At 69.4% G+C, this 13,549-nt stretch overlaps 2 protein-coding genes across 20 annotated transcripts in view; one reads left to right on the forward strand and one right to left on the reverse strand.

Moving 5' to 3' along the window:
• The first annotated feature begins 1 nt into the window (after nt 1).
• The window catches only part of MYO18A (myosin XVIIIA), a 39,968-nt gene continuing 26,420 nt past the window's right edge, over nt 2–13,549 (forward strand). For 16 of the 19 annotated variants that reach the window (XM_075518035.1, XM_075518036.1, XM_075518017.1 and 13 more), the window contains exons 1-2: nt 2–80; nt 5,222–6,314. In XM_075518035.1, coding sequence (XP_075374150.1) covers nt 5,301–6,314 — 1,014 coding nt within the window. In that variant the 5' untranslated portion in view covers nt 2–80; nt 5,222–5,300. Of the gene's footprint in view, nt 81–5,221; nt 6,315–10,065; nt 10,162–11,845; nt 12,105–12,801; nt 13,441–13,549 lie in introns of those variants that run through there. The other 3 variants (XM_075518026.1, XM_075518037.1, XM_075518032.1) reach the window with 3 other exon arrangements.
• On the reverse strand, nt 6,870–8,538 carry LOC142417393 (uncharacterized). Its single transcript, XM_075518038.1, has 2 exons — nt 8,343–8,538; nt 6,870–7,958 (listed from the first exon to the last, which is right to left on the reverse strand). Exons 1-2 carry the CDS (start codon nt 8,442–8,444, stop codon nt 7,131–7,133), a joined length of 930 nt encoding a protein of 309 aa, XP_075374153.1. The 5' UTR covers nt 8,445–8,538; the 3' UTR covers nt 6,870–7,130.

Raw genomic sequence — 13,549 nt, forward strand, 5'->3', positions numbered from 1 at the left:
GCCCCGCCCCGCCCCGCGCCGCCGCCGGGGCCCGGCACCGCCGCCGCCAGCACCGGGCCCCGCTCCGCCGCCGCCGCCGGGTGAGTACCCGCCGCGCCGCCACCGCCACCGGTACCGGTACCGGCCCCGGGGCGGGGGCAGGGGCAGGGGCAGGGGCACGCACCGCGCCGCGGCGGGGCGGGACGGGACGCGCTGCGCCCGCATCGCCCCCCGGCCGGGCCGGGCCGGGCCGTGCGTGTGCGTGTGCGTGTGCCCGCGCGTGTGCCCGTGCCCCCGCGGCGTTGCACAAGCGGGGTGTGCGTGTGTGCGTGCGTGCGTGCGTGCCCGCCCCCCGGTGCTGGTGCGGGGTGTGTGTATGCGCGTGGCCCTGTTGTCTTGCGGCGCCTGTGCTTGTGCATCCCCCGCTGTCTGGCAGTGCGTGTGTGCATGCGTGTGCGTGCGTGTGCACGCCTGTGGACGCGTGTGCACGCCTGTGGACGCGTGTGCGTGTGCATCTCTGTGGCGGCCCCCATTATGTCACCTTGTGCCTGCCCCCCGTCGCGCTGCCGGGTGTGTTTGTGCGTGCCCCCTCCCTTGCGTCGCAGCACCTGTGTGTTTGCCGCACACGCCGTGGGGTGCTGGGGGTGCGTGCACCCCGCTGGGGGCAGCTGTGGGTGCTGTGGGGGCAGCTGTGCCCCCAGGGTGGGCATGCACCCTCCAGCGGGGGGACAGCCAGCCTGTCCCTGCAGGGTGCCGCGGGTTGGGTGCCACGGCCCTGGGTGCCCCAGCACCCACAGCAGGGCTCCTCAGGGCTGGCCCCGCTTCCAGGGAGAAGCCGCTAGCCTGGGCCTTTCCCGCACCACTGGGCAACTGCATCCGAAGCCATTAGCCTGGCTCGCTGTTAGCCGCGTCGCCGCCGGGGCCGGCGGCACTGGCACCTGGGTCCCTTTTTGGGGTGACACAAAGGGGGTGGGTGGCCTTGCAGCAAGCTGCTGTGCTGGGGGTGGCAGGGGCTCGCCGGGCCTGCGGCTGCCACGGCGCCTGCCTGCACGTTAATTTGCCCGGGGAGGAATATATAGAGCGGCGGGTGAGGGCTGGGACGTGCGTCCAGAAATAGTGTGGTTTCCAGCCAGCCTGTGAGATGCAAATCGTCTGGTCAACGAGCGCCGGAGCTAAACTTAGGGCAATTACAGAAAAGTGTGGGCCCACGGTGGGTGTGCAAGGGCACGTGGCAGCTGGTGTTTCCGCACCCCGGGCTGGCCCTGGCACCCCAGCACTGGGGGACCCCCACCCGGCAGCTCCCACCGCCCCGTCCCCCATCGGGAGCCGAGTGTTCCCACAGCGCCTGCGCCGGCCCTGGACTTTGCCCGCTGGCGAGCCGTGGCTCAGCCCTTCACCTTTGCTGTGGGATGGGCCGTGTGGGGGGTTCGGCTGCAAATTTGGGGCCAGAAACGGGTGGTGGGGGAGGCACGTGCCCCACGGTGACAGGGCTGTGACCCGCCTGTCCTTCCCCCAGCTGGTTGCTGAACCGTCTCCCGCTTTCACTCCCACCCAGCAGAGCCTGGCAGCGATTGCTGCTCCACCACCTCTGTTTTTGTAAGGACTCTTGGGCTGTTTTATTGCCTGGCTTTGGGGTGAGGCGGGTGCCTGCACCCCACGCATGCACCCTGTGCACCGTGCTGGCCTCCGCCACCGGCCCGGGGTGACGCTTCAAAGGCAGACTGGGTCCCCTTTGCTGCTGGACACGGGGTTTCCCGCGGCAGGAGGACCTGAAATCCCGCTTTGGAGACAGCCTGGCGGCACATCCCAGCTGTGACTCGGGTAAATCTGGGATTGTTTTCCTCCTGACGCATCCCAGTGTTGTCCGTAAGGGCAGGCAGTGCAGAGGGATTTGGAAACCCCCTAAATTTCCTTGTTCTGTGGAAAACTTGTGTCCGGCAAGGAGACGAAGAGCCATCGCGCAGGTCAGACCCCTTTGCCCCGCGTGGGAGCTGGGCTGGCCGCATTGCTGCCGGCAGCACCCGTTCCCTGGCACGGCATCGTCCCTGCCCAGCCAGGCACAGCCGGGGCGTGTGGTGCCCCAACGTGGTGTGCCCAAGGAGGTGACAGCCGCCGGCTCCCGTGCCGAAGCGGTGGGCGAGCGCGGCCCTACTGCCGGCATCGCGGTGGGGAGCAGAGCGAGGAGGGCAGGCAACCGGGAAACTTGCACTGCAGGTCCCTGCGCAGGGAGCGTGTCGGACGAGATTGCGTCTCAGGGAGGGAAGGAGTGGCCCGGCGTTTCAGTGAACGCCTTCCTCCCTGCCTGAAACTCCCTGGTGCCCTGGCAGGGACGCGGGGGCTCATGGCCACGGTGGGGGGACGAGGGGGAAGTTGCATCCCCCTCACTGCTGCTTGGGGGGCTCAGGAAGGGTTTTTGGGTTTGCGGGCCTTGAGCTGAGTCTCCCTTTCTGCCGCCCGACCCTTCCCGGGTGACATCCGCTGTCCCCTGCCAGCCCAGGTGTCGCAGCAGCGTCCTTGCGTGCGATCCCCAGGCACAGCCGGCACCCGCGGGTGCCTCTCCCTCCCCTGTCATGGCTCATGCACGCCGCTGCCCTGAACACGCCTGGTGACGGGTAATCCCGGAGCGAGCCCAGGCTGAGTCAGGGAAGGTGCGTTGGGTCTGATTCAGGAGCGAGGACACGCTCAGCAGCTGTCTCCTGCTCGCGGCGTTGGGCTGCACCCATCCGGCATCCCTGGTGCGTGCGTGCCGCCGGCGGGAACCTCCTCGGGGAAGAGGGAGCAAACCGCAATGGCATCTCACATGGGCCGGGGACGCCGGTGCGGGGGGGATGCTGGGGTCTTCGCCCCAGCCCACGAAGCTCCCGTCCCCCCTGCCCTGCTGCTGCCAGCAGCGGCCTTGTGTGGGGCACATACGGCCGGGCTGCTGGCTGCCGGCGCTGCCTGATTAGCGATGCAGACGGTAACGCTTGTTCCCCCTTTTTGTTGAGCGTACAAAGGCCGGGAGGGTGTATGCGGGGGAGAGAAACCACCGAGGACAAAGAGCGCACCGGCCGCCTGCCTCCCAGCGCCGCGGCTCTAACCAGCACCTGCCCGGCCAGTGGCTCTGCTCCCGACAGTTCCCCCCTCCCGGATCTGGGAAGGGGTCCCGGCAGCCCCCTCCCTGCCACGGGGCGAGCGCGGGGTGCTCCTGGGGGTGTAGCCCTTCCTGCATCCCCTGGCAGCACTGCTTCAGGGGTGCCTAGGAAGCTGGGGGTACCGGTGGCACGTGTCGTGGCGGGGGGACGGGCGCGGGTGGTTCCCTCCCTGCCATTGTCTGTGCTGAGGCCCCGGCACCTCCGTGGGGGAGCCGGCGGAGAGCGGCCCCCGCAGTGGCGTGTCCATGGGGCCCTTTGCCGGCAGCACCTGCTGCGGGTCATGGGAAGGAGCCGCACCGTCCCTGGGCTCAGGTCAGCGGTCACCCCGCAGCCGGCGTTTCTGGGAGAGGAGAAAGGAGCTGGCTTGTTTTCACGTGTTTTGGGGTCCTGCCCAGCCCAGGTCCTGGCTGTGGGCGTAAGCAAAGCCCTGGGTGCTGCACGGGAAGGCAGAACAGGCCGAGCCCCAGGGCTGAGCGGTGTGGGCAGAGCCGTGGCAGCCCCTCTGGCCGTGGGCAGGAGACTTGGAGCCGGCAAACGCAGCCGCCCAGCCGCTGCGTGCCCGACCTTGTCCCTCCGACTGCTTCCCCTCGCTGCCTCGGCTGTATCGCGTGCCCGGGGCCGGCACCGTGCTGCGGCTTGCAGAGCCCTGCCCTCACCTGCCCTGCAGCCGGGGCTCTCCCGGGCACGTGCGCTCCCGCCCCGGCCTCGAGGAGCGGTGGGATTCGGGCAGCCGTCCCCGGAACCCGGGTGGCTATGCCAAGGGGAGGCCTTGGCAAGGGTTCCCCGTGTCCCAGCGGGTCCCCCCCCCCAGCACTGGGGGGCAGTGGGGACCACGTGCCCCCGTCGGGAGGTGGCCCAGGCCAGGGTGGTGATGCAGCACCAACGCTGCGCTGCAGCCAAGGTGCAGCTTGGCACGGCACGGCACGGCATCCATGCGCTCTAGGGTACCTGCAGAGCCCGCGCTGCCAGCGTGGGCAGCGTTGCCCGTCCCCATGGGTTGCCCAAACCTCATCCCCGCGCCCATCGGAGAGCTGTAAAGCAGATGCTTCGAACGCGGGGAGTTTTCCTGTTGTCCTTTGTGCCGAGGTTAAGTTCCTGCGCGGCTTCCTGCCCCGTTATATATAGCTGTCAGCCTGTCCCGTGCGGCGCTGCCAGCCGGCTGCTCCAGTTTGGGGTTGTTTATCCGCAGCCTGAGCGCTCGATGGAGGTTGGGGGGGGCTGGTGGGCACCGGTTGCCCCTGGGGGCAGACGGGTCCCGTAGCAGCCCCATGTGGGGCGAGGCTGTGGGTGCCCCTGGGTTCTGGGTGCACGTGGGGTTTTCCAGGGTGGCCGGGGTTTCTGCCTGGCTGTGGTTTTGCTGCCGGCTGGGTGCTCCCCCCGCTGCGCGGGACGCCTGAATAAAAGAGCGACTGTTCCTGGAGGTCACCGGCAGCGTCACGAGCTTCTGCGTCGCCCCGGCTAAAATTAGACACTTATCAGTGTTCGGGAGGGATGTGATTTTACAGGTTCCTGTTTATTAGAGCAGCCTTCACTTAGGGCCGTGTTTCCAGCTCCCTCCCCGGTGGGGACGTTGCCCGTGGCTGTCCCCCGCAGCTTTGCGGTGGCCGGGGCTGGGACGAGTGGCAGAGAGGCCTCTGTTTCTTTGACAAGGGGGCTTTGAACCAGGGGGCTGGATGCCTGTGGTGCCGCAGCCGGCAGGGATGGGTGGTTTTGCCAGGGGAGCGTCCGCGCCGGCGGTAACCGCTGCAAACGCAACCGGGATGCCTTCCTCCCCTGCCCGCCCGTGCTGCTCCGAAACGGCTCCTGAGCTGCGGGAGATGCTGGGGGTCTTGCCAGCAGTCAGCCCCGGTGCTGGCGCGGGGATGCACGGGGGTGCCAGGCTGCTGGGCTTCTTTCAGGGCATCCCTGGGGGTGCAGGGCCACCCTTGCTGCATCCCTGGGGCTTGGTGCCCAGCCAGGGCGAGGACACGATGACCGGGGCGGTCTCAGAGCCCCACGGCGCCGCTGTCCCCGGGGAGGGTGACCTGTAGGGTGGAGTGCGGGGCGGTGGGGTGGGTGTTGGCTGTTCTGCTGTCTGATGGCACCCTTGCCCGTCTGTCCTTCTGCAGGCAGGCGGCCGTGCCGTGACCAGCGCCCCAACCCAGTGCCCTGCCAGGGGGGCGAACGCGCCCCGAGCCCCCCTCCACCATGTTCAACCTGATGAAGAAGGACAAAGAGAAGGATGGGGCCCGAAAGGAGAAGAAGGAAAAGAAGGAGAAGAAGGAGCGGATGTCGGCGGCTGAGCTCAAGAGCCTGGAGGAGATGAGCATGCGCCGGGGCTTCTTCAACCTCAACCGTGCCTCCAAGCGGGACTCCAAGACCCGCCTGGAGATCTCCAACCCCATCCCCATCAAAGTGGCCAGCGGCTCTGACCTGCATCTCACGGACATTGACTCCGACAGCAACCGGGGCAGCGTCATCTTGGACTCGGGCCACCTGAGCACGGCCAGCTCCAGTGACGATCTCAAGGTGGACGATGCCAACTTCAAGGGCTCAGTGTTGCAGCGGGCGGCCAAGTTCGGCTCGTTGGCCAAGCAAAACTCCCAGATGATTGTCAAACGCTTCTCCTTCTCCCAGAAGAGCCGGGATGAGAGCACCTCGGAGACGTCCACCCCCTCTGAGCACTCAGCGGCCCCCTCCCCGCAGGTGGAGGTGCGCATGCTGGAGACCCAGCTCACCAAGCAAGGGGTCCCCCCGGGACACCCCTGCACCCCTCCCGCCACCTCCCTGCGTGCCAGGGTGCCGGAGCTCGTCGGCAAGAGGTTCCCCGCCGAGCTGCGGCTGCCCGCCTTGGTGCCCCCGCAGCCCCCCACCCCACGGCAGCTGGAGCTGCAGAGGCGCAACACCGGCGATTTCGGCTTCTCCCTACGCCGCACCACCATGCTGGACCGGGCGCCCGATGGGCAGGTGTACCGGCGTGTCGTGCACTTCGCCGAACCCGGAGCCGGCACCAAAGACTTGGCGTTGGGGTTGGTGCCGGGTGACCGGCTGGTGGAGATCAATGGGCGAAATGTGGAGAACAAATCCCGGGATGAGATCGTGGAGATGATCCGGCAGTCGGGGGAGACAGTGCAGCTCAAGGTGCAGCCCATCCTGGAGCTGAGTGAGCTGAGCCGCTGCTGGCTGCGGGGCGGCCAGGGGACACGCCGCACTGCCTGGGATGTGAGTAACGCTGTCCCTGCCGCGGGGCCGGTGCCCTGGGTTTCTGCCGATCGCCAGCGTCCTCGCAGCGGGTGTTTGGGTTGGCAGGGGCCGTGGGAACCGGTGGACACCAGGGCTGCTCCGGCCGGGAGCGATGCACGGGGAGGAGCGGGAGGCTGTGGCTGGGGTGCAGGGGCGATGCCTGCCCGTGCCCCGGGGTGGCAGAGCGGCTGCAAGGGCGCGTTCGCGTCGGGGCTTGCGAACCGGCACCGGTGGGGTTTTCCCCTCAAAATGCTCGGAGCGCTGCTGGGTTTGGTCTTCCTCCTGTGGAGGGGCTCCGGGAGAGCCCAGCTCTGCGTCACCCGGGGGAAGTCTGTCCCTGTCCGGTCACTGAGGCAGCACGGTCCGGCGGGGAAAGGAGCTTTGATCCTCGCTGCCGGGAAATCCCTAATGCTGCTTTGCAGTAGGGGCACTGCCTGCCCCGCCGCCTGCCCCGCTGCCCACGTCAGCCTCCCCACGGTGGGATCCCTCCCCGGGGACCAGGGAGGGCAGCGCGGTGTGCCGGGGGACGGGAGCTGCCGAGGGTGTGCGCAGCCCTGCGTGCGCGGCTGGTGCTGTATAAATAGAAACTTAATGGCTGGGTGACCCACATCTCCCGCGTGAGCCGCCCGGCTCCACTGACCCTGCCGCGGGCTAACCAGTGTCCTGCCCGGCCGGCGTCCTGGCGGAGGCCCCCAAATGCTGACAGCCTGCAGGGCTGGACCCCCTCCATGGTGGCAGGGGGGTGCAGCAGCGTGGCATCGGTTTAGTTTATAACTGGGCTCGTTCAGTGTCTTTTTAAGCCTTCCTTAGGGAGAGGAGGGTGCCTGTGCCTGCGGAGCAGGTCGCCTGCACTGGGGAGAGCTGTGCCAAGCGTGGCGGGGCCCCGTCCCTGTGGGCCGCTGGCCGGGATGAAGCAAGGGTGGCCGTGGTGGCGGGGACGCCGTGGTGGCGGCCACGGGGCTCCACGTGCTCCCCGAGCAGGCGCCGGCGTTGTGGGGTGGAGTCTGCGCTGAGCTGGAGCGCCGGTTTTCCGGCAGCTCCACCCCGGAGCCCAGCAAGCGTCACTGGGCAATGCCGGCTGTGCCGCTGGTATAACCCCTGGCCGGATAACCCCGCAGGGCTGGGGGGCACGGCTGCCACCCTCGCTGCAGCGCGCCGGCGCGGGAGCAGGTGCACGTTCGATGCCGGCGTGCGGGGGCTGGCGGGGCGCTTGTGCCCACCAGGAGCGTGGTGCTGTGGCTGGGAAGGGGGAAGAGGAGATGCCGGTGGCCTTGGGGCTGCGGGGGAGAGGCTGCAGCGTACAGCCTCACGCCAGGCCCTGGTGCGGTTAGACGGCGTCGGCCGGAGGAAACCGGCCAGAGAGGTGGGCAGCGACTGTGTCCGTGGCATCTTCGGGTGCCACCACAACACGGGCACCCCCGTCGCAGGATGCTGTCCCCCTCCCGCGTGGTGCAGGGGTGCACCGGGGGATGCGCCGCAGCTTTGCCGGTGCCGGGGAGCCGAGGCTGCGACGCAGGGCGCGGTCGGGGGTCCCTCACCCGGCAGGGCCGTGCAAGGTGCCGGCGTGCAGGGAGGCCTGGCTCTCCCCCAGGCCCCGCTAAGCTCCCTGGAATGTTTCTGGTCCTAATTTAAATAAAAATGATCCTTTTTGAAACAGGAAATTATAGACATATTTTGGGCTGTTGCTCTGGAAGCCCCTCCCCGGCTGGAGCGGGGACGGTGCTGGGCTCCCTTCGTTCCGCGGGGGGTTTAACCCCCTCGGCGGGGGCTGCGCTGAGCCGCCCTTGTCCCCACCGACCCACGCCGCAGCTGGACAGGGGCGGCACCCCCTATGTCTGGGGGGGTTCTCGGTGCTGTGGGGCGCACGGGGGGGCCGGCTGGCGGCACGGTGTGGCCGGGCGTCAGGGACCGGGTGAAACCACCCCCCCCCCCCCCCGTGTCCCAGCTTTGCTCCCGGCGCAGGGCAGCCGGGCTGGCTCGGCTCCGCGCTTGTATTTATTTATTTACTGGTGAAATTCCTCTGGCAGGGCCCAGGCGTGCGCCGGCTAGGCAGAAATATTCCAGAAACGCTGCTGACCGCTCCAGTGCTTCAGCCGGGACCACAGGCATTTGGCGGCCGTGCTGGCAGACCCCGCGTGCCGCGCTCGCCTGCCGGCCGTGGGCGCCCTGGTCCCGGGGTGCAAGGCCGCCGTGCCACGGTGTGGCTGGGTGCCAGCCCTTTGCTGTGCCCCGTGTCCCACTGGGGGACTCCGTGGGGAGGTGGGGGGACGCGGGGCGGGGGCTGCGGCACTCCCGTCGTGCCGGAGGCGCTTTCTCCTTTTGTCCACGCTTCCTCCGGTGGAAGCTCTTGGGTTGGCTCTTCCTCTGCCTTCACCGTAGGGATGGTGCTGCCGGGGCGGCCCCGGCGTGGGGGTCCCCGAGGGGCCCTGGGGAGAGGGCTTGTGTCCGGCAGACTCGTACACGGGGTCGGTGCATCTCTGCCGAAGTTCCTGATGGAAAAACGAGAGGAATCTGCTGGCCGGGCAGAAGCACTGCTGTGGCGGCATGGCCGGGCTGGGGGTCCCGGTGGAGATGGCCCGGTGGAGGAGCCGGGCTCCTCCCTGACGGGTGGCTCCATGCCCTGCCTGAGGGATGCTCGGGACCCCCTGGGACGGCAGGACCACGTTGCATCACCCGGGTCTGCGTGGGTTTGGCTCGCCGTCGGAGGGGGCTGCGGTGGCTCTACGTGCCAGGGCTGGGCTGGTGCCCTCACCAAAGCCTCTCGTTCCTGCTGCCGGGGGACGTGACTTCGATTTTTTGCAAATAACTCAGTGGCTGCCACCAGCGCTACCTGGGGACGCTGCGGGCACCCTCCACCGCATCGTGCCAGCCCTGCCAAGGGTGTTTGCCGTGGCCTCTCCCCATCAGGCCGGGACACCCCGCTCCCTCCGGGAGTGGTTTTTGGCTCGGGGCACGTCTGCGTCCCCACGGTCGGGCAGGGACCTGCTCAGGCGCCGGCTGGGGTCCCCACTGTGCCTGGGTTGTCGCCGCCTCTCGTCCGCACCGCCGGCGTGCCTGGCTCCCTGCCACCGGCCTCCTCCCGGCAGGCCCCGCGCGGGGAGGCCCCCGGCCCCTCGCCCGCCGCCCCGCTCCCGCTGTTTCCAGGGAGACCTCGGAGCTCTAGAGGCAGCTTTGCCGCAAAAGTGGCTTTACCGTGGGCTGCCGTGCCGTGCCGGGGGGGCTGCTGGGCCGGCACGCTTCCGTGGCGCTGGCCCTCACCTCGGGGCGGGGGGCTGTCCGTCCCTGGGAGCGTTTTGGGGGGCCGTTACGTTCGTGGGAAAGCAAAGGGAGGAGCAAGCGGTGTTGGGGCTGCACGATGCTGGACGCCCCGCTCCGGTGCCAGGCACCCCGCCGCGGGACCCCGGGGTGCGGGAGTCTGCGAGCCCGTCCCTCACAGCGCAGGACCCTCCTCGGCTCCCCCCGGCCCCGCAGCTGCGCTCGGCCCAGGGGTGTCTTTCCCCGCTCGCCCCGGGGCGGGCGGTGGGATGGAGGCCAGGCAGTTCCCCCCGCGGCGTCGGGCTGCCGCAAGCCCACATCACTTCCTCTGGCGGTAGCGGTGGTGGCGGCGGCGACGAGGCCCCGCTGCCCGCGTGTTCCCCCCCGGCGCTCCCCTCCGGCTGCTGCGCGCGCCGGCGGGGCCCTCGCATTCCTCAGCTATTTTTAGGGTGGCCCTATCAGCCCAGCTGTCCCCGCGCTGCCGGCTGCCGCCCCGCTAGTGCCTCTCCCACCGCGCTGCGCCGCGCTCGCCCCGGCGGAAACCCCGCTCCCGGCTCGCCCCGACCCTGCGGTAAGGTGGGGACCCCCAGTGTGACGGCACGGGGGAGCGTGAGGGGGGCATGCGGGAGCCAGTCCCGGCACCGAGGTTGGGGGCCGCAAGGCTGCACCCACCCCTGGGGCGCTTTGGTGGCCAGGGCCCGTTTCTTACAGCCCCCCGGGGACCCCGACGCCGGTGCTCCCCAGGGAGCTTTGGGGTGGTGCCAGGCTGCGTGGAGGCGGGAGCGCCGCGGGCAGAGGCTTTGGGGGCTCTGACCCGCGGGCAGGTTTGTCTCCGGACCCCCGTGCCCAGCCTGTGCTCTGGGCGCCGGCATTTCATGCTGCGGTGACGGGGGGGGGACAGGGAATCCTTGGGGGACGGGGTGACGTGCCCCCCAACGGGCGGGGTGGTTTGGTGGCCGGGGGCTCCTCTGTGCCGTGCCCAGCCCTGGGACCGGGAGTTCTCCCCGACGGCCCCGTGTGCGACCCCCCTGGGTTTCGGAGTGCGGCACGAGCCGGGGCGGTGGGTCCTGCCGGGGTGCCCGGCTGCTGGCACAGAGTCAGGCTCAGAATAAACCCCGGCTGTCAGGGCAAGCAGGGTGCCCGGGGCAGAAAATATCCCTTCCCTCACCCTGGCATTTGCTTACAGCAACGGGCTGGCCCGCCCGGGGCGGGGGGGAACGGGGGCACGGTCCTGCGGCCTGACTAAAGGGGCTTTTTTTGCACAATGAGTTTTGTTGGGTCTCAGCCTGGCCACCTGCCTGGCCACCGAGCCCTTCCTATAGGCGCTCCCTGTTCGTACGCTGAGCAGGGCCAGGTGGGCTCAGACTCGCGTTCCTGAGGGTCCCGGGCTCAGGAAGGGCACGTGCTCGTACACTGTGCCACGGTTCAGCGTCCCGCATGCCGGCCCCGGCCCATCTCACCTCTCCCTCTCTCCCCAGCCAGGGCTGCGGCTCCATGAGACATCGCCATGGCGTTTTCATCCCGGTTTGCATTCTGGGAGCAGAAGGGAAGTCTCTCACGCGTTTGCCCGCACCCCACATTCGGGTCACGCTGCCGCACGCTGCCGCCCAGCTCCCCCAGTTTGCCCGGTGCCAGCACGGCGTTCGGAGCGGTGCTCCCAGCCTCTCGCTGCGCTGCCACGCCGGGTGCCGCGCTAAGCAAACGGGGAGCTGCCCCCGCGCCCCGCCGCAGCGCGGCTACGGTCACCGACGCGGCCACGCGTGCCATTACTAACGCCGTCGCTAACGGCCGCTTTGCGAGTGGCTGGTGCAGCCCCTAACACGGCGTGAGCCACCTTGGTGCCGCCGGCCAGCCCCGAGCGCTTGCGGGAGCTGTGCGATGGCGAGTCGGGGAGCGTCGCCCACGGGGCGCACCAGGCGCTGCTGCCACGGTGCCACGGCCGAGCCCTGGAGCTCAGAGGCACGGCCCAGGTCAGGGGAGGCTTTGGTTGCCCACCCCCTTAGAGACTCCTGGTCGCCCCACTCAGCAGGGAGCTGGCACGTCCCACGGTGCGGCTGCTGCAGAGATTAGCTGGTGACACTTAAAACGTGCTGTGACGCCCGGCAGGGTGACGTGCAGAAACGCCGTGGGGAGCGGCGATGGGGCTCTATGTAGGAGGAGGGGGCCCGGGCCAGGCGGGCAGAGCACTTTCCTCTCCCACCTTTGGGGTTTGCCGTAACCGGGGCGCATCTCTGCACTTCCCCCGACTTTTTCGGCCACCGGGAAGCCTGGAAGGACACATGTCCTCGTCCCTGGGGCTGCAACAGGCTGCAAATTAGGGCTGTTTCATGCAGCAGCCTCCTGCCCCCGTGGCATGGGGTGATGGTCCCGGTAGCTTTTCCCAGTCCCTGTGGCTTTTCCGGCAGCGAGTCCCCGCGGCAGGCTGAAACGCACTCCTGTTATTTGTCTGACCCTCAGGTCAAGGACGAGGACAAATCCTTAGCGGTGAAAAGACCCGGGAAGGAGGATGGGGCTGTAAGTGTCGCAGGGCGTGGGCAGGGTGGAGCTGTGTCGGGGATGGGACTCACCCTTGGTGGGGACAGACCCAGTGCCAGGGCTTGGGGACATCACGGAGGGTCGTGGGCTCAGCATGCCCCCCACCCCCCCACCCGTCCCTGTCCCTGGGCAGCGCCGGTGGCTGCTCCAGGGCAGCGTGCGGAGGGTGGCGGGTGTTTTCGGCAGGGATGCCCGGCTGTCGGCGTCCAGCAGTCTCTCCCCCTCCGCCTCCCCGGGGCTTGTCCCTGCCCTGCACGCCCCGGCGGGACGGCGGGTTGGTGCCCGGCCCGCAGTTACAGTGCCGGCTCCCGCGCTGCCCGCCAAAGCTGTTGGCGGAGGAAATCTTGTAGCCCTCTGTGCGTTGCAGAGAGGCTGCCGGTGCCCTGAGCGCTGAGTTTTACCCCCGTACTGGCGGCCTGAGGGTCGATGGGTCCCTGCGTGCGGGGCCAGGGAGGTCACCAGCGGTCCCTGCCCTGGGGTCCGGTGGGGGGCTGTAGGTTGGCTGGGGAAGGGGACTGGGTGCCGCGTCCCTTGGTGCCAGGGTCTGGCCGGGAGCCGTGCTCCTGCGGCAGGGCACGAAGCCCTGGGCACCACCGTGTCCCAAGCAGAGGGTGCTTGTGGTGGCAGGCGCCACACCGCTGGACCTCCGCTCACACCGGTGTCGTTGTGGCTGCAGTCGGAGAGCCCGAAGGATGCGGCGTCTGCACCCCCGAATCCTGAGCCCCCGAAGAGCCCCGAGCCGCCCCCCGGGCAAGGGAAGAGCCCGGAGCCGGTGCTGAACGGGGCGGCCGTGAACGGGCTGGAGGGCCCGGCGGCAGGCACCGAGGCACAGGGGGACGACGGCCAGGGGCTGTCCCGCCGCAGGGTGGTCCGGGTGGTGCGCAAGGTGGTCCGCAAAGTCCTGCCGGGGGAGGACACCGGCAGCGCCAAGGAGCCGGGGCGAGACGCCAAGTCTCCCGAGCCAGTGCCTCCCCCCAGGAAGGAGGACGCGGGCCGTGCCGCCGTGCCGCCTCCCCCCGCCGTGCCGCCTCCCCCCGCCGTGCCAGCAGCCCCCGCCAAGCCGGAGCCCAAGGATGAGATCTCAGCGGGGCTCAAAACCCTCATGGCGAAGGGCAAAACCAAAGAGCACCGGCCGCGGCTCCGGCCGGGGGACAGGCGGGAGGAGAAATCCCCCGAGCCGGCTGGGGGGGACGCGAAGCCGTCCCTGTCCCCGGGCACCGAAGCCAAGCCGGAGCCGCCAGTGCAGCCTTCGGGAGGGAAAGCGGAGCCGGCAAAGGCGTCCGCTCCGAAACCCACCGCCCTGGAGAGGCACAAGGTACCGGTGTGTGCACGGCGGGGGATGCTCTAACACGGCAGCAGGGCTGTGCTGCCCGGCACGGCATGGTGTGAGCTCACCTGCATGGTTTGCAGTGGTTTTGGGGTGT

The sequence above is a fragment of the Mycteria americana genome, chromosome 15 (genome assembly GCF_035582795.1).
Source record: "Mycteria americana isolate JAX WOST 10 ecotype Jacksonville Zoo and Gardens chromosome 15, USCA_MyAme_1.0, whole genome shotgun sequence".
Classification (NCBI taxonomy): Eukaryota; Metazoa; Chordata; class Aves; order Ciconiiformes; family Ciconiidae; genus Mycteria; species Mycteria americana.

Bases quoted from the DNA above. Each gene is read 5' to 3' on its own strand.
- LOC142417393 (XM_075518038.1), bottom strand. From the start codon at position 8,444: ATGCCTGTGGTCCCGGCTGAAGCACTGGAGCGGTCAGCAGCGTTTCTG. The intron at 7,959-8,342 runs GTAAATAAATAA...TATTTAAATTAG, and splicing joins CTGCCAGAGGAATTTCACCA to GACCAGAAACATTCCAGGGA.